Source organism: Hoplias malabaricus, chromosome 5 (assembly GCF_029633855.1).
Source record: "Hoplias malabaricus isolate fHopMal1 chromosome 5, fHopMal1.hap1, whole genome shotgun sequence".
NCBI lineage: Eukaryota > Metazoa > Chordata > Actinopteri > Characiformes > Erythrinidae > Hoplias > Hoplias malabaricus.
The window spans coordinates 59998043-60019335 of NC_089804.1; the positions used below are offsets into that span (position 1 = coordinate 59998043).

The following is a 21293-nucleotide window of genomic DNA, read 5'->3' on the forward strand; positions in this document are numbered from 1 at the left end:
ACACACTCTATCAGATTCTGTAGAAATACTGATACTGATCTTTTCTGAAACACTGACGTCACAGAGTGTGTCTGTCTCTGTTTGAAACTCACACAGCTCCTCCCTCCCTCTACAGTGAACTACATCAGTCATGAACTACACTGTACACACACAGCTCCTCGCTCCCTCTACAGTGAACTACATCAGTCATAAACTACACTGTACACACACAGCACCTCGCTCCCTCTACAGTGAACTACATCAGTCATGAACTACACTGTACACACACAGCTCCTCGCTCCCTCTACAGTGAACTACATCAGTCACAAACTACACTGTACACACACAGCTCCTCACTCTCTTTACACTAAACTCCATCAGTCATAAACTACACTGTACACACACAGCTCCTCACTCCCTCTACAGTGAACTACATCAGTCATAAACTACAAGGTACACACACAGCTCCTCGCGCCCTCTACAGTGAACTACATCAGTCATGAACTACACTGTACACACACAGCTCCTCGCTCCCTCTACAGTGAACTACATCAGTCACAAACTACACTGTACACACACAGCTCCTCACTCTCTTTACACTAAACTCCATCAGTCATAAACTACACTGTACACACACAGCTCCTCACTCCCTCTACAGTGAACTACATCAGTCATAAACTACAAGGTACACACACAGCTCCTCGCGCCCTCTACAGTGAACTACATCAGTCAAACTACACTGTACACACAGCTCCTCTCTCCCTCTACAGTGAACTACATCAGTCACAAACTACCCTGTACACACACAGCTCCTCGCGCCCTCTACAGTGAACTACATTAGTCAAACTACACTGTACACACAGCTCCTCGCGCCCTCTACAGTGAACTACATCAGTCACAAACTACCCTGTACACACACAACTCCTCACTCCCTCTACAGTAAACTACATCAGTCACAAATTACACTGTACACACACAGCTCCTCGCTCTCTCTACATTCAACTCCATCAGTCATAAACTACACTGTACACACACAGCTCCTCACTCCCTCTACAGTGAACTACATCAGTCATAAACTACACTGTACACACAGCTCCTCGCTCCCTCTACAGTAAACTACATCAGTCATAAACTACACTGTACACACACAGCTCCTCGCTCTCTCTACAGTGAACTACATCAGTCATGAACTACATTGTACACACACAGCTCCTCACACCCTCTATAGTGAACTACATCAGTCACAAACTACACTGTACACACACAGCTCCTCTCTCCCTATACAGTGACTACATCAGTCATAAACTACACTGTACACACACAGCTCCTCGCTCCCTCTACAGTGAACTACATCAGTCACAAACTACACTGTACACACACAGCTCCTCTCTCCCTATACAGTGAAGTACATCAGTCACAAACTGCAAACTACAATGTACACACACAGCTCCTCACTCCCTCTACAGTGAACTACATCAATCATAAACTACAAACTACAATGTACACACACAGCTCCTCACTCCCTCTACAGTAAACTACATCAGTCATAAACTGCACTGTACACACACAGCTCCTCGCTCCCTCTACAGTGAACTACATCTGTAACAAACTACACTGTACACACACAGCTCCTCTCTCTCTCTACAGTAAACTACATCAGTCACAAACTACACTGTACACACACAGCTCCTCACTCCCTCTACAGTGAACTACATCAGTCACAAACTACACTGTACACACACAGCTCCTCACTCCCTCTACAGTGAACTACATCAGTCATAAACTACACTGTACACACACCGCTCCTCACTCCCTCTACAGTGAACTACATCAGTCATAAACTACACTGTACACACACCGCTCCTCACTCCCTCTACAGTGAACTACATCAGTCATAAACTACACTGTACACACACCGCTCCTCACTCCCTCTACAGTGAACTACATCAGTCATAAACTACACTGTACACACACAGCTCCTCACTCCCTCTACAGTGAACTACATCAGTCATAAACTACACTGTACACACACCGCTCCTCACTCCCTCTACAGTGAACTACATAAGTCATAAACTACACTGTACACACACAGCTCCTCACTCCCTCTACAGTGAACTACATCAGTCACAAACTACACTGTACACACACAGCTCCTCACTCTCTTTACACTAAACTCATCAGTCATAAACTACACTGTACACACACAGCTCCTCACTCCCTCTACAGTGAACTACATCAGTCATAAACTACAAGGTACACACACAGCTCCTCGCGCCCTCTACAGTGAACTACATCAGTCAAACTACACTGTACACACAGCTCCTCTCTCCCTCTACAGTGAACTACATCAGTCAAACTACACTGTACACACAGCTCCTCGCGCCCTCTACAGTGAACTACATCAGTCACAAACTACCCTGTACACACACAGCTCCTCTCTCCCTCTACAGTGAACTACATTAGTCAAACTACACTGTACACACAGCTCCTCGCGCCCTCTACAGTGAACTACATCAGTCACAAACTACCCTGTACACACACAACTCCTCACTCCCTCTACAGTAAACTACATCAGTCACAAATTACACTGTACACACACAGCTCCTCGCTCTCTCTACATTCAACTCCATCAGTCATAAACTACACTGTACACACACAGCTCCTCACTCCCTCTACAGTGAACTACATCAGTCATAAACTACACTGTACACACAGCTCCTCGCTCCCTCTACAGTAAACTACATCAGTCATAAACTACACTGTACACACACAGCTCCTCGCTCTCTCTACAGTGAACTACATCAGTCATGAACTACATTGTACACACACAGCTCCTCACACCCTCTATAGTGAACTACATCAGTCACAAACTACACTGTACACACACAGCTCCTCTCTCCCTATACAGTGAACTACATCAGTCATAAACTACACTGTACACACACAGCTCCTCGCTCCCTCTACAGTGAACTACATCAGTCACAAACTACACTGTACACACACAGCTCCTCTCTCCCTATACAGTGAAGTACATCAGTCACAAACTGCAAACTACAATGTACACACACAGCTCCTCACTCCCTCTACAGTGAACTACATCAATCATAAACTACAAACTACAATGTACACACACAGCTCCTCACTCCCTCTACAGTAAACTACATCAGTCATAAACTGCACTGTACACACACAGCTCCTCGCTCCCTCTACAGTGAACTACATCTGTAACAAACTACACTGTACACACACAGCTCCTCTCTCTCTCTACAGTAAACTACATCAGTCACAAACTACACTGTACACACACAGCTCCTCACTCCCTCTACAGTGAACTACATCAGTCACAAACTACACTGTACACACACCACTCTTCACTCCCTCTACAGTGAACTACATCAGTAACAAACTATACTGTAAACACAGCTTTTCACTCCCTCTACAGTTAACTACATCAGTCATAAACTACAAACTACACTGTACACACACAGGCCCTCGCTCCCTCTACAGTGAACTACATCAGTCACAAACTACACTGTACACACACCGCTCTTCGCTCCCTCTACAGTGAACTACATCAGTAACAAACTATACTGTAAACACACAGCTTTTCACTCCCTCTACAGTTAAGTACATCAGTCATAAACTACAAAATACACTGTACACACACAGCTCCTCGCTCACTCTACAGTGAACTACATCAGTCACAAACTACACTGTACACACACAGCTCATCGCCCCTTCTACAGTGGACCACATCAGTCGTAAACTACACTGTACACACACAGCTCCTCACTCCCTCTACAGTGAACTACATCAGTCATAAACTACACTGTACACACACAGCTCCTCTCTCTCTCTACAGTAAACTACATCAGTCAAACTACACTGTAAACACAGCTCCTCTCTCTCTACAGTAAACTACATCAGTCACAAACTACCATGTACACACACAGCTCCTCACTCCCTCTACAGTGAACTACATCAGTCACAAATTACACTGTACACACACAGCTCCTCACTCCCTCTACAGTAAACTACATCAGTCACAAATTACACTGTACACACACAGCTCCTCGCTCTCTCTACAGTCAACTCCATCAGTCATAAGCTACACTGTACACACAGCTCCTCAATCTCTTTACACTCAACTCCATCAGTCATGAACTACACTGTACACACACAGCTCCTCACTCCCTCTACAGTGAACTACATCAGTCACAAATTACACTGTACACACACAGCTCCTCACTCCCTCTACAGTAAACTACATCAGTCACAAATTACACTGTACACACACAGCTCCTCGCTCTCTCTACAGTCAACTCCATCAGTCATAAGCTACACTGTACACACAGCTCCTCAATCTCTTTACACTCAACTCCATCAGTCATGAACTACACTGTACACACACAGCTCCTCACTCCCTCTACAGTGAACTACATCAGTCATAAACTACAAGGTACACACACAGCTCCTCACTCCCTCTACAGTGAACTACATCAGTCATAAACTACACTGTACACACACAGCTCCTCTCTCTATCTCTACAGTAAACTACATCAGTCACAAACTACCCTGTACACACACAGCTCCTCACTCCCTCTACAGTAAACTACATCAGTCATAAACTACACTGTACACACACAGCTCCTCGCTCCGTCTACAGTGAACTACATCAGTCACAAACTACACTGTACACACACAGCTCCTCTCTCCCTAAACAGTGAAGTACATCAGTCACAAACTACAAACTACAATGTACACACAGAGCTCCTCACTCCCTCTACAGTGAACTACATCAATCAAACTACAAACTACAATGTACACACACAGCCCCTCACTCCCTCTACAGTGAACTACATCAGTCATAAACTGCACTGTACACACACAGCTCCTCGCTCCCTCTACAGTGAACTACATCTGTAACAAACTACACTGTACACACACAGCTCCTCTCTCTCTCTACAGTAAACTACATCAGTCACAAACTACACTGTACACACACAGCTCCTCACTCCCTCTACAGTTTACTACATCAGTCATAAACTACAAACTACACTGTACACACACAGCTCCTCACTCCCTCTACAGTGAACTTCATCAGTCATAAACTACAAGGTACACACACAGCTCCTCGCTCACTCTACAGTGAACTACATCAGTCACAAATTACACTGTACACACACAGCTCCTCGCTCACTCTACAGTGAACTACATCAGTCACAAACTACACTTTACACAAACAGCTCCTCACTCTCCCTACAGTCAACTCCATCAGTCATAAACTACAAGGTACACACACAGCTCCTCGCTCCCTCTACAGTGTACTACATCAGTCATAAACTACACTGTACACACACAACTCCTCACTCCCTCTACAGTGTACTACATCAGTCATAAACTACACTGTACACACACAGCTCCTCGCTCCTTCTACAGTGTACTACATCAGTCATAAACTACACTGTACACACACAGCTCCTCTCTCTATTTCTACAGTAAACTACATCAGTCACAAACTACCCTGTACACACACACAGCTCCTCACTCCCTCTACAGTGAACTACATCAGTCAAACTACACTGTACACACACAACTCCTCACTCCCTCTACAGTGTACTACATCAGTCACAAACTACACTTTACACAAACAGCTCCTCACTCTCCCTACAGTCAACTCCATCAGTCATAAACTACAAGGTACACACACAGCTCCTCGCTCCCTCTACAGTGTACTACATCAGTCATAAACTACACTGTACACACACAACTCCTCACTCCCTCTACAGTGTACTACATCAGTCATAAACTACACTGTACACACACAGCTCCTCGCTTCTTCTACAGTGTACTACATCAGTCATAAACTACACTGTACACACACAGCTCCTCTCTCTATTTCTACAGTAAACTACATCAGTCACAAACTACCCTGTACACACACACAGCTCCTCACTCCCTCTACAGTGAACTACATCAGTCAAACTACACTGTACACACAGCTCCTCACTCTCTTTACACTCATCTCCATCAGTCATAAACTATACTGTACACACACAGCTCCTCACTCCCTCTACAGTGAACTACATCAGTCATAAACTACACTGTACACACAGCTACTCGCTCCCTCTACAGTAAACTACCTCAGTCACAAATTACACTGTACACACACCGCTCCTCACTCTCTCTACAGTCAACTCCATCAGTCATAAACTACACTGTACACACACAGCTCCTCACTCCCTCTACAGTGAACTACATCAGTCATACACTACAAACTACACTGTACACACACAGGCCCTCGCTCCCTCTACAGTGAACTACATCAGTCACAAATTACACTGTACACACACAGCTCTTCGCTCACTCTACAGTGAACTACATCAGTCACAAACTACACTGTACACACACAGCTCCTCACTCTCTCTACAGTCATCTCCATCAGTCATAAACTACACTGTACACACACAGCTCCTCACTCCCTCTACAGTGAACTACATCAGTCATAAACTACATTGTACACACACAGCTCCTCGCTCCCTCTACAGTGAACTACATCAGTCATAAACTACACTGTACACACACAACTCGTCACTCCCTCTACAATAAACTACATCAGTCACAAATTACACTGTACACACACAGCTCCTCGCTCTCTCTACAGTCAACTCCATCAGTCATAAACTACACTGTACACACACAGCTCCTCACTCTCTTTACACTCAACTCCATCAGTCATAAACTACAATGTACACACACAGCTCCTCACTCCCTCTACAGTGAACTACATCAGTCATAAACTACAAGGTACACACACAGCTCCTCACTCCCTCTACAGTGAACTACATCAGTCATAAACTACAAGGTACACACACAGCTCCTCGCTCCCTCTACAGTTAACTACATCAGTCACAAACTACACTGTACACACACAGCTCCTCGCTCACTCTACAGTGAACTACATCAGTCATAAACTACAAGGTACACACACAGCTCCTCACTCCCTCTACAGTGAACTACATCAGTCAAACTACAAGGTACACACACAGCTCCTCGCTCCCTCTACAGTGAACTACATCAGTCATAAACTACACTGTACACACAGCTCCTCGCTCCCTCTACAGTTAACTACATCAGTCACAAACTACCCTGTACACACACACAACTCCTCACTCCCTCTACAGTGAACTACATCAGTCATAAACTACACTGTACACACACAACTCCTCACTCCCTCTACAGTAAACTACATCAGTCACAAATTACACTGTAAACACACAGCTCCTCGCTCTCTCTACTGTCAACTCCATCAGTCATAAACTACACTGTACACACACCGCTCTTCACTCCCTCTACAGTGAACTACATCAATAACAAACTATACTGTAAACACACAGCTTTTCACTCCCTCTACAGTTAACTACCCTGTACACACACAGCTCCTCACTCCCTCTACAGTGAACTACATCAGTCATAAACTACACTGTACACACACAGCTCCTCACTCTCTCTACAGTCAACTTCATCAGTCATAAACTACACTGTACACACACAGCTCCTCACTCTCTTTATACTCAACTTCATCAGTCATAAACTACACTGTACACACACAGCTCCTCACTCTCTTTATACTCAACTTCATCAGTCATAAACTACACTGTACACACACAGCTCCTCACTCCCTCTACAGTGAACTACATCAGTCATAAACTACACTGTACACACACAGCTCCTCACTCTCTCTACAGTCAACTTCATCAGTCATAAACTACACTGTACACACACAGCTCCTCACTCTCTTTATACTCAACTTCATCAGTCATAAACTACACTGTACACACACAGCTCCTCACTCTCTTTATACTCAACTTCATCAGTCATAAACTACACTGTACACACACAGCTCCTCACTCCCTCTACAGTGAACTACATCAGTCATAAACTACACTGTACACACACAGCTCCTCACACCCTCTATAGTGAACTACATCAGTCACAAACTACACTGTACACACACAGCTCCTCTCTCCCTATACAGTGAACTACATCAGTCATACACTACACTGTACACACACAGCTCCTCGCTCCCTCTACAGTGAACTACATCAGTCACAAACTACACTGTACACACACAGCTCCTCTCTCCCTATACAGTGAAGTACATCAGTCACAAACTGCAAACTACAATGTACACACACAGCTCCTCACTCCCTCTACAGTGAACTACATCAATCATAAACTACAAACTACAATGTACACACACAGCTCCTCACTCCCTCTACAGTAAACTACATCAGTCATAAACTGCACTGTACACACACAGCTCCTCGCTCCCTCTACAGTGAACTACATCTGTAACAAACTACACTGTACACACACAGCTCCTCTCTCTCTCTACAGTAAACTACATCAGTCACAAACTACACTGTACACACACAGCTCCTCACTCCCTCTACAGTGAACTACATCAGTCACAAACTACACTGTACACACACCACTCTTCACTCCCTCTACAGTGAACTACATCAGTAACAAACTATACTGTAAACACAGCTTTTCACTCCCTCTACAGTTAACTACATCAGTCATAAACTACAAACTACACTGTACACACACAGGCCCTCGCTCCCTCTACAGTGAACTACATCAGTCACAAACTACACTGTACACACACCGCTCTTCGCTCCCTCTACAGTGAACTACATCAGTAACAAACTATACTGTAAACACACAGCTTTTCACTCCCTCTACAGTTAAGTACATCAGTCATAAACTACAAAATACACTGTACACACACAGCTCCTCGCTCACTCTACAGTGAACTACATCAGTCACAAACTACACTGTACACACACAGCTCATCGCCCCTTCTACAGTGGACCACATCAGTCGTAAACTACACTGTACACACACAGCTCCTCACTCCCTCTACAGTGAACTACATCAGTCATAAACTACACTGTACACACACAGCTCCTCTCTCTCTCTACAGTAAACTACATCAGTCAAACTACACTGTAAACACAGCTCCTCTCTCTCTACAGTAAACTACATCAGTCACAAACTACCATGTACACACACAGCTCCTCACTCCCTCTACAGTGAACTACATCAGTCACAAATTACACTGTACACACACAGCTCCTCACTCCCTCTACAGTAAACTACATCAGTCACAAATTACACTGTACACACACAGCTCCTCGCTCTCTCTACAGTCAACTCCATCAGTCATAAGCTACACTGTACACACAGCTCCTCAATCTCTTTACACTCAACTCCATCAGTCATGAACTACACTGTACACACACAGCTCCTCACTCCCTCTACAGTGAACTACATCAGTCACAAATTACACTGTACACACACAGCTCCTCACTCCCTCTACAGTAAACTACATCAGTCACAAATTACACTGTACACACACAGCTCCTCGCTCTCTCTACAGTCAACTCCATCAGTCATAAGCTACACTGTACACACAGCTCCTCAATCTCTTTACACTCAACTCCATCAGTCATGAACTACACTGTACACACACAGCTCCTCACTCCCTCTACAGTGAACTACATCAGTCATAAACTACAAGGTACACACACAGCTCCTCACTCCCTCTACAGTGAACTACATCAGTCATAAACTACACTGTACACACAGCTACTCGCTCCCTCTACAGTAAACTACCTCAGTCACAAATTACACTGTACACACACCGCTCCTCACTCTCTCTACAGTCAACTCCATCAGTCATAAACTACACTGTACACACACAGCTCCTCACTCCCTCTACAGTGAACTACATCAGTCATACACTACAAACTACACTGTACACACACAGGCCCTCGCTCCCTCTACAGTGAACTACATCAGTCACAAATTACACTGTACACACACAGCTCTTCGCTCACTCTACAGTGAACTACATCAGTCACAAACTACACTGTACACACACAGCTCCTCACTCTCTCTACAGTAAACTACATCAGTCACAAATTACACTGTACACACACAGCTCCTCGCTCTCTCTACAGTCAACTCCATCAGTCATAAGCTACACTGTACACACACAGCTCCTCACTCCCTCTACAGTGAACTACATCAGTCATAAACTACATTGTACACACACAGCTCCTCGCTCCCTCTACAGTGAACTACATCAGTCATAAACTACACTGTACACACACAACTCGTCACTCCCTCTACAATAAACTACATCAGTCACAAATTACACTGTACACACACAGCTCCTCGCTCTCTCTACAGTCAACTCCATCAGTCATAAACTACACTGTACACACACAGCTCCTCACTCTCTTTACACTCAACTCCATCAGTCATAAACTACAATGTACACACACAGCTCCTCACTCCCTCTACAGTGAACTACATCAGTCATAAACTACAAGGTACACACACAGCTCCTCACTCCCTCTACAGTGAACTACATCAGTCATAAACTACAAGGTACACACACAGCTCCTCGCTCCCTCTACAGTTAACTACATCAGTCACAAACTACACTGTACACACACAGCTCCTCGCTCACTCTACAGTGAACTACATCAGTCATAAACTACAAGGTACACACACAGCTCCTCACTCCCTCTACAGTGAACTACATCAGTCAAACTACAAGGTACACACACAGCTCCTCGCTCCCTCTACAGTGAACTACATCAGTCATAAACTACACTGTACACACAGCTCCTCGCTCCCTCTACAGTTAACTACATCAGTCACAAACTACCCTGTACACACACACAACTCCTCACTCCCTCTACAGTGAACTACATCAGTCATAAACTACACTGTACACACACAACTCCTCACTCCCTCTACAGTAAACTACATCAGTCACAAATTACACTGTAAACACACAGCTCCTCGCTCTCTCTACTGTCAACTCCATCAGTCATAAACTACACTGTACACACACCGCTCTTCACTCCCTCTACAGTGAACTACATCAATAACAAACTATACTGTAAACACACAGCTTTTCACTCCCTCTACAGTTAACTACCCTGTACACACACAGCTCCTCACTCCCTCTACAGTGAACTACATCAGTCATAAACTACACTGTACACACACAGCTCCTCACTCTCTCTACAGTCAACTTCATCAGTCATAAACTACACTGTACACACACAGCTCCTCACTCTCTTTATACTCAACTTCATCAGTCATAAACTACACTGTACACACACAGCTCCTCACTCTCTTTATACTCAACTTCATCAGTCATAAACTACACTGTACACACACAGCTCCTCACTCCCTCTACAGTGAACTACATCAGTCATAAACTACACTGTACACACACAGCTCCTCACTCTCTCTACAGTCAACTTCATCAGTCATAAACTACACTGTACACACACAGCTCCTCACTCTCTTTATACTCAACTTCATCAGTCATAAACTACACTGTACACACACAGCTCCTCACTCTCTTTATACTCAACTTCATCAGTCATAAACTACACTGTACACACACAGCTCCTCACTCCCTCTACAGTGAACTACATCAGTCATAAACTACACTGTACACACACAGCTCCTCACACCCTCTATAGTGAACTACATCAGTCACAAACTACACTGTACACACACAGCTCCTCTCTCCCTATACAGTGAACTACATCAGTCACAAATTACACTGTAAACACACAGCTCCTCGCTCTCTCTACTGTCAACTCCATCAGTCATAAACTACACTGTACACACACCGCTCTTCACTCCCTCTACAGTGAACTACATCAATAACAAACTATACTGTAAACACACAGCTTTTCACTCCCTCTACAGTTAACTACCCTGTACACACACAGCTCCTCACTCCCTCTACAGTGAACTACATCAGTCATAAACTACACTGTACACACACAGCTCCTCACTCTCTCTACAGTCAACTTCATCAGTCATAAACTACACTGTACACACACAGCTCCTCACTCTCTTTATACTCAACTTCATCAGTCATAAACTACACTGTACACACACAGCTCCTCACTCTCTTTATACTCAACTTCATCAGTCATAAACTACACTGTACACACACAGCTCCTCACTCCCTCTACAGTGAACTACATCAGTCATAAACTACACTGTACACACACAGCTCCTCACTCTCTCTACAGTCAACTTCATCAGTCATAAACTACACTGTACACACACAGCTCCTCACTCTCTTTATACTCAACTTCATCAGTCATAAACTACACTGTACACACACAGCTCCTCACTCTCTTTATACTCAACTTCATCAGTCATAAACTACACTGTACACACACAGCTCCTCACTCCCTCTACAGTGAACTACATCAGTCATAAACTACACTGTACACACACAGCTCCTCACACCCTCTATAGTGAACTACATCAGTCACAAACTACACTGTACACACACAGCTCCTCTCTCCCTATACAGTGAACTACATCAGTCATAAACTACACTGTACACACCCAGCTCCTCGCTCCCTCTACGCTCCGTCTACAGTGAACTACATCAGTCACAAACTACACTGTACACACACAGCTCCTCTTCTCTCCCTATACAGTGAAGTACATCAGTCACAAACTACAAACTACAATGTACACACACAGCTCCTCACTCCCTCTACAGTGAACTACATCAATCATAAACTACAAACTACAATGTACACACACAGCTCCTCACTCCCTCTACAGTGAACTACATCAATCATAAACTACAAACTACAATGTACACACACAGCTCCTCACTCCCTCTACAGTGAACTACATCAGTCATAAACTGCACTGTACACACACAGCTCCTCGCTCCCTCTACAGTGAACTACATCTGTAACAAACTACACCGTACACACACACACCCTCTCTCCCTCTACAGTGAACTACATCAGTCATAAACTACACTGTACACACACAGACAGCACTCAGCACTCGTTTCAGGACGTGTGTAGTGCACTACAGAGAGAGGATGAGGGATTTTATTAAATAAATAAATAAATAAATACATAAATAAATGATAAAAAAAAAAATAACAAACAGTGTGGATGGGGGCCAAATAAAACACTGGGGGAAACACTGACCCTGACATGGAGCTCTAAAGCAAGACTGCGTCGTATTTTTACATTAACATTATAGCTTCAAAATCATTGCGATTATCCACTGAGCCGTAATAAGGAGAATATAACCTCTACCACTGCAACTCTTGTCTCAGCACTGCAGAAATGGCACTATGTAACTATCGGAGGAGGGTAGGAAACCACCATGCTCCCACCACTTATTTCTTGATTACAGGACAGGGCTGTAACTGAATTCCACTCTTCAGCTGTGGCCCAAGAAGGAAAGTAGCACTTACAAAAGAGTGGATAGCGGCATTAAAGTGTGAAACATGGTCATTAAAATTTTATGAAAAGTATCATTAACTTTGTCTTTTCTTTTTCTTGTCTTGTCTTTTCTCTCCCTCTGCGTTCCTCTGGACTAACAGATGTAATTAATGACTGTAAGTGTTCGGACTTCCTCTGTACCTTGTCTTTCTGGGTCTTTCTTTTTTATTTTCTGATGATGATTTTCTTCGTATTAAAGGTGCAATCTTTCATTTTCACCAAGAACATAGGTGTATACAATATTCATGAACACTATTATTTATTATTTCTACATTTTTACAAGACTCTATTTGCTTTGCAATGCCTGAAATAATCACTGTATGCTCCACAGAGTGGGGTCTCCACATGGGAACCACCATGTTTTATTACCTCCAGACCTCTAGGTGTCAGGATAATGGCTGGTTTATAGTGTGGAGCAAACAGCTGATTGCGGTGTATAAATATATGCTGTTTTTAATATTATTTATCATTCTGTAAATTACCTATTGTCTGTATTTGAACCTCATGCAGTCAAGCAGCCTCCAGTGATCACGTTTCAGACAGAGTCCTACACTGTCTTTTACCTGGACGACGTTATGCTGAAATGTGAAGCCATGGGAAACCCCGCCCCCAGGTGAGTGACCCATCCCCCATCATCATAGTAATTATTGAATTTAAGTTACATTCCCAGGAGAGAAGAGACTGTGCTATAGACGTAAACACACTGTTAGAGACAAACCTAGTGTTCAATACTCGTTCACAGTGAGGGTGAATGGAACCAGATATTTCTAACTTATATTTACATTTTTTGAGACTTTTATTCTGAATATTACAGCTTAACATAAACTACAGTGAAGGGGCAGAGTATGGGAGGGGCCTGGGAGCTCATGGGGTAGCGTCCAGCGTGCTCAGCGGACACAGCAGGCTGTTTTGGCGTTATTAAAGAGATTGTGTGACTGTTTTGTGGATGGCTCAGTCTTGTCACCCTGCCTCTGGTGATGTGAGAGTATATTTTAATATAAATTCTGTAGTTTAACAGCAGATATTTAAGTCTTTTTTGCAGCCTGTTTATATTTTAAGACTTTTCTTTTAGCGGTGAAACATTTCAAAGTCGGTGACCAGACGTCCTCCTCCAGAAGGATCCTGTAAAATCTGCACAGATGGATGAGGTTTTAGTGTGAAGCACTGCATTAGAAATATAACAGAGTCCTGGTTTTACCTCCTCAGTGTTTACATTCAGCTCACAGTCTCTCAGATGATCTACATTTATCAGCGTTTTACTTCACAGAGAGGAATCCACTGGGAACCTGCTGAAGTTCAGCACAGTCAAAGCTTTCACACTCGTAATTAAACCAAGTGGCATCTGTGATGATGTATTCAGGGGGTCGACAGCTGCATTATTTACTAGGGACGTCTCCAGACGACGGGGTCTGAATTTACTGACCACTGGCCAAACAGGACGCTGCTGACAAAGAGTCTTTTTCAATTTTGCATCCATATTGCTAGCTTGGTAAAAAATCTCACCCTTTCAGTTAAAATATACTACTGAGTTGTAAAACAGATATTTCATACTTACATAGGACTTACTACACCTTCCTGTTCAAAAAAAAAGGCCCAAACTGAGTTTTAGGTGTCCTTAAATAGTGCCTGAGCAAATTCAGACCTGCCTGTTGGAGCCAGGTAGGGTTGGTCCATTTGAGTGAGGGGGGGGTGTATGATTGGAAATATTTCTTTTATTTTCATTTTAGATTTAACCTTGTTCATGATGTGTGTTTGTAGTCTGATTAGTATCAAGTAGTCACTTTTTGAACAAGGGTTTTGCAGAGTACAATTGCATGTTTGTTTGTTTGTTTTTTCTTTGATTGTAGCTGTCTCCCCCTGTAGAAGAGGAGGAGTGGTACATGCTGAGTTAGTTAAGCCACTAGGAGTCTATATAAGGACTCATTTTGAGGACAGAAGGGGGGGAGTGAAGGTTGGAGAGTTGGCTGAATAGATATGCCAGCACCCTTGCACTGAAGGCGCTATTGTGGTTTGCCAGCATTTAATTAATTTATAGTTACTTATTTTATTAACCCATAACCTTGTCGAGACACACTACCCTCACCAGTGAGCAAGGTGTGACATATGGTGGCAGCGGTGGGATGGCAAGCCACAAGAAAGTGAATGTGCCAAAGAGAACTGGGTTGCGGTCACAGAAAGTGGTTCCAGTGAAGACAAAGTTACCTGCAACAGACTCGGACACCGATGAGCAGTGGGGCACAATGGACTCTGAGGAGGAGTACACAGCCCTGGGAGCCCGACCAAAAGCCCGGGATAGTCATCCAGCTGATCCACCATACTGCTCGGCCAGTTTCTCTCCACTCAGCGAAATCGGGAGGAAAGGCTATTTCATGAGTACCGTGAGCTGAGGACCAGCCTTGCAAAAACAACCCCAGAGCATGTCACTGTTGGGTCAGGAGATACAGCTGCAGTTGGGACACCGACTTCATTGTCTTTGAATGACCAGAGCCCCAGAATACCTCTTCCAACACTTGCACCGCGACGTTCACAAGTGTTTGATCTTCTGGAGTCTCAGAAGTCAGTCTCTCAACCACCACTGGTTACTACTCAGTCTATACCAGCAGAACCTAGCCAGAGGCCCAGAGAAATGTATCGGACTGAGCCAAAAATGCCTGTTTTTCAAGCTGGAGAAGACATGGAGAATTATCTCCTCCGCTTTGAAAGGCTGGCAAGAACCTGGGGATGGCCAAGGGACGAATGGGCTTACCGACTTGTTCCATTGCTGACAGGCAAGGCCCTTGAAGCTTACACAGCCATGGATGAGGAGATGTCCAACTCGTATCCAGATCTGAGGGAGGCACTGCTTGCCAAGTTTGACATATCTTCTGAAACCTATCGTCAGCGATTCAGGGCGAGGTTGATACCAGCAGGAGAAACACCAAAAGAGACTTATCACCGTCTGAAAGGACTTTATCGCCGCTGGCTTAAACCAGAGCTAAAAAGTAAGGAAGAGATCGGGGAGCTCATCATCCTGGAGCAGCTGTTACGGATCCTACCAACCGATGTCCGCACCTGGGTCCAGGAGCATGAGCCGGCAAATGGACTGACTGCTGCACAGTTGGCTCAACAATACCTGAATGCTCGACGAAGTTTGTCACGTTCCTCAGCGAATCCAGCAAGGGAACTAAAGCTTCCGGAGGGAAATATCCTTCCTTATGGGGAACAGGGCCAACCTAAAGATGTGTGAGATGGACAAAAAGCAAAAGGTATTCTGGTTTGGTTTTTTTTTGTCGCCAGCAAGGACATAAAGCACCTGTATGCCCTCTTAAGAAGCCTAAACTGTCTAATTACTGTTATGTACCAAGAGAGGGAGATGTGGTCTTACAAGACAAAGATAAGACAGTGAAAAATAAATCTGGAGAAATGTCACTCAGTAGTTTGGGGAACTCCAAAGACATTTTAGTAGAGGTTAATGGTCAGCCTCTGCAGGCTTTGTTGGACACTGGGAGTGCTATGTCTTTGATAAAGGGGGAATTTTTGCCACCTAGCATGGTTGATTTTTCCAGACTAACAAAAATACAATGTGTACATGGTGAGGTAAAGGAATATCCCACAGCTGATATTACACTTGGGGTCTCGGACAATGTATTTCTATTGCGGGTGGGTGTGGTCAATGATTTGCCAAAAGATATGATAATTGGAAGGGACTTACCCGTGCTGTCCGAATTGCTGGGGGAGGTAGTGCGGTCCAAGGTTAATTTGTCCTGTGCAGTCTTGACACGTTCCCATACCAAAACAGGTACTGAGCCACTCCCTTCTATGTCTGATAGCCTGTTTGAGGGTGGGACAAAGGGACCACGTAAGTCATGCCAGAAACGACGAATAGAGAAAGCACTGGGATCACCCGTACCCCCACTAAACACACCTATTCTTACCAGCATGATCCAATGGCAGGTTCCCATAAACATAGCTGAGCTTCAGAGAAAGGATGCATCCCTGGCTCATTTATACAAGCAGGCGGGGGAAGAGAAAGGCAATGGGTCACTTAGTTGTAAAGACTGTTATGTTCTTGAGAACAACATTCTTTATTTGGCAGATTCACCTAACAACCGTTTGATTGTCCCCAGTAGCTGCCGACCTTTAGTCTTACATCTTGCACACACTATTCCATGGGCAGGCCACCTGGGTCAAAATAAAACCTACCTCAGGGTTAGCCACCGCTTTTTCTGGCCTTCTATGTATGCGGATGTCCAGGAATACTGTAGTTCATGCCCTGACTGCCAAAAAAACAGACACATTCGTCATTTTGACAGAGCACCTTTACAGCCCATGCCCATTATTTCAACACCATTTAAACATATTGCAATGGATATCATAGGTCCCCTTGATAAGAGCAGTTCTGGACACAGATACATATTGGTTGTTTGTGATTATGCCACCAGATTCCCAGAGGCATTTCCCCTACGCTCTATCACCACCCCTAAAATCATTACTGCCCTTGTGCAATTCTTTTCTAGAGTGGGATTCCCTCAGGAAATCCTCACTGATCAGGGCACAAATTTTACGTCACGTCTCATGTCACAGTTTTTTCAGCACCTGGGCATCACTGGAATTCAAACCACACCCTATCATCCACAAACTGATGGTCTGGTTGAGAGGTTCAATCAAACCCTAAAGACATGTTGAAAAAGTTTGTCTCTGACACTGGAAAGGACTGGGACAAATGGCTACCCTTCCTCCTCTTTGCATACCATGAGGTACCCCAAGCTTCAACTTGGTTCTCGACGTTTGAGCTTCTTTATGGATGGTCTGTTCAGGGACCCCTTGATCTCTTGCGCCACCAGTGGGAGAACAACCCTGAAGTTGGTAAAGAAAGCATTGTCAGCTTTGTCCTACAGATGAGAGATCGTCTGAAAGCCTATAGAGAAGAGGCCAGTCTGCACCTGGAGAAAGCCCAGTATAAACAGAAAACATGGTATGACCAAAAAGCCCGTCTGCGTGAATTTAAACCTGGACAGAAGGTCCTTTTGCTACTTCCCACCTCCACCAACAAACTTCTGGCACAATGGCAGGGGCCTTTTGAAGTCCTACGAAAGCAAGGGCCAGTGACCTATGAAGTACTGCATCCTGAAAAGGGGAAAAAAATCACAAACATATCATGTTAACCTCTTGAGACAATGGAAGGAATGCACAGAACCCAACCTTGTCCTGATGGTCCAGCAAGTGGAAGAGGATGGTGAAGATGAGATTGATGAACTCTTATCGTGGAAGTCTTCACATAAGCCTACACTAGGCCATCTGACCCCTCTTCAACAAATAGATTTGAGGTGTGTATTTAATAGACATCCTTCCCTTTTCCAATCTAAGCCTGGGCGCACACGTCACACAGCATAGTATTCATTTTAAAGACGACCATCCCATCCGACAGAGGCCTTATCGTGTACCAGAAAGACTTGTCGAACCTCTTAAGGCTGAGGTCTGCACTATGCTGGATCTGGGGGTCATTGAACCCTCAGATAGTGAGTGGTGTAGCCCAGTTGTGATTGTCCCTAAACCTGACGGAACCTTAAGGGTCTGTATTGATTTTAGAAAAATAAATTCTATTTCTAGGTTTGATGCATATCCCATGCCCCGAATTGATGATTTACTGGAGCGGCTTGGGCATGCTCAATTTATAACAACCCTCGACCTCTGCAAGGGTCATTGGCAGGTTCCGCTGGCGGAAGCATCTCGGGAATACACCGCGTTCAGCACTCCCCTGGGCCTCTTCCACTTTACTGTCATGCTTTTTGGGCTTCATGGGGCTCCCGCAACCTTTCAGCGGTTAATGGACCATGTTCTGAGAGGCTGTGAAGCTTACAGTTCAGCATATCTTGATGATGTTGTAATATTTAGCAACAACTGGAGTGACCACCTCAAGCATGTGGCAGAGGTCTTAGAACGAATTGACAGAGCTGGCTTGACACTCAATGTGGACAAATGTGAATGGGGTCAGGTGGAGACTCGGTACTTGGGATACCGCCTTGGAAGAGGTCTAATACAACCACAGGTTGACAAGGTGGAAGCTATTAGAAGTAGTCCCCGACCTCACACCAAAAAACAAGTGCGGTCTTTCCCTGGCTTGGTTGGATGGTATCGTAGGTTTATTCCACAGTTTGCCACCATTGCTGCCCCACTGACCGAATTGACCCTCAAATCTGCAAAGAATCCAGTCCGATGGACGGAGGATTGTGAGAGGTCATTCACAGTCTTGAAAAATGCTTTGTGTTCCAAGCCCGTTCTAATCAGCACAGATTTTTCCAAGCCATTTACAGTACAGGTTGATGCTTCAGCTGTTGGAATTGGAGCAGTCTTATTACAAGGTACTAACGAACAGGAACAACCAGTGTTGTACCTTAGTCGCAAGCTGTTACTAAGAGAGACAAGATATTCCACTGTGGAAAAAGAGGCTCTTGCAATAAAATGGGCTTTGGAAAGTCTCCATTATTATCTGCTGGGAAGACAATTTATGTTAGTAACTGATCACAGAGCTCTGACATGGATAAATTCAATGAAAGACAATAACTCACGCATTAACAGGTGGTACCTGGCCTTGCAACCCTTTGCTTTTCAAGTCTGTCATAAGCCTGGACGTCAGAACATTATGGCTGATTACCTTTCTCGTTTGCCGACCTTGGTCAAACCAGAGGAGGTGGTGGGTGATGTGACAGAACGGACAATACAAGACCACTAGATAAATATTTATGTTCCCCTCTTATTCCTCATAGCCCTTTCTGTCCCTGTTTTATCTCCCAGTAGCCCACACCTACATTATTCTTTTTCAATTTTATATCCATATTGCTAGCTTGGTAAAAAATCTCACCCTTTCAGTTAAAATATACTACTGAGTTGTAAAACAGATATTTCATACTTACATAGGACTTACTGCACCTTCCTGTTAAAAAAAAAAGGCCCAAACTGAGTTTTAGGTGTCCTTAAATAGTGCCTGAGCAAATTCAGACCTGCCTGTTGGAGCCAGGTAGGGTTGGTCCATTTGAGTGAGGGGGTGGGTTGTATGATTGGAAATATTTTTCTTTTATTTTCATTTTAGATTTAACCTTGTTCATGTGTGTTTGTAGTCTGATTAGTATCAAGTAGTCACTTTTTGAACAAGGGTTTTGCAGAGTACAATTGCATGTTTGTTTGTTTGTTTGTTTTTTCTTTGATTGTAGCTGTCTCCCCCTGTAGAAGAGGAGGAGTGGTACATGCTGAGTTAGTTAAGCCACTAGGAGTCTATATAAGGACTCATTTTGAGGACAGAAGGGGGGGAGTGAAGGTTGGAGAGTTGGCTGAGTAGATGTGCCAGCACCCTTGCACTGAAGGCGCTATTGTGGTTTGCCATCATTTAATTAATTTATAGTTACTTATTTTATTAACCCATAACCTTGTCGAGACACACTACCCTCACCAGTGAGCAAGGTGTGACAACGTCTTTAGATGGAACATGGAGAAGGAGCAGCGTGTGTTTTATATCAGTGCACACTGAAAAATAGCTCCTCCCACTTCTGGACAGCTCCTGTTCTTAATGTTATGACTGTTAATGATGATGTTAATATCAGCCAAAAGATTAAGATCACTGCCAGGTGAAGTAACACAGAATGAATTCTGCTGCTCAAACAGAGCTTTTTGTTGTGATTCTCATCTCTCTTTAACCTCGGTCCTCATCCCTCGTTCCTCTAGCTACCGGTGGGTGAAGGATGGAGAGATCTTCAGGGAGGAGTCCTTCAGCTCTGACCCCATCACCGCAAACGAAGACGAGGATCTGAAGTCTTATCAGGGAAAGTATCGCTGTTACGCCTCCAATGAACTGGGGACGGCCATCTCAGACGTCATCGAGCTCATCACAGAGCGTGAGTCTCCCGTCTGCATCCATACACTTTCTGATCACCTCACTGACTGATGCTGCTCCACCTCACGTCT

The 21293-nt window shown here is 44.2% G+C and overlaps 1 protein-coding gene across 1 annotated transcript in view; it reads left to right on the top strand.

Annotated features, from left to right (window-relative positions):
• Positions 1-21293, top strand: part of LOC136697352 (neural cell adhesion molecule L1-like) — an 82755-nt gene that overhangs the window by 16747 nt on the left and 44715 nt on the right. Inside the window, exons 3-4 of the mRNA XM_066672387.1 lie at positions 13866-13968; positions 21054-21223. Coding sequence (XP_066528484.1) covers positions 13866-13968; positions 21054-21223 — 273 coding nt within the window. The remainder of the gene's footprint in view (positions 1-13865; positions 13969-21053; positions 21224-21293) is intronic.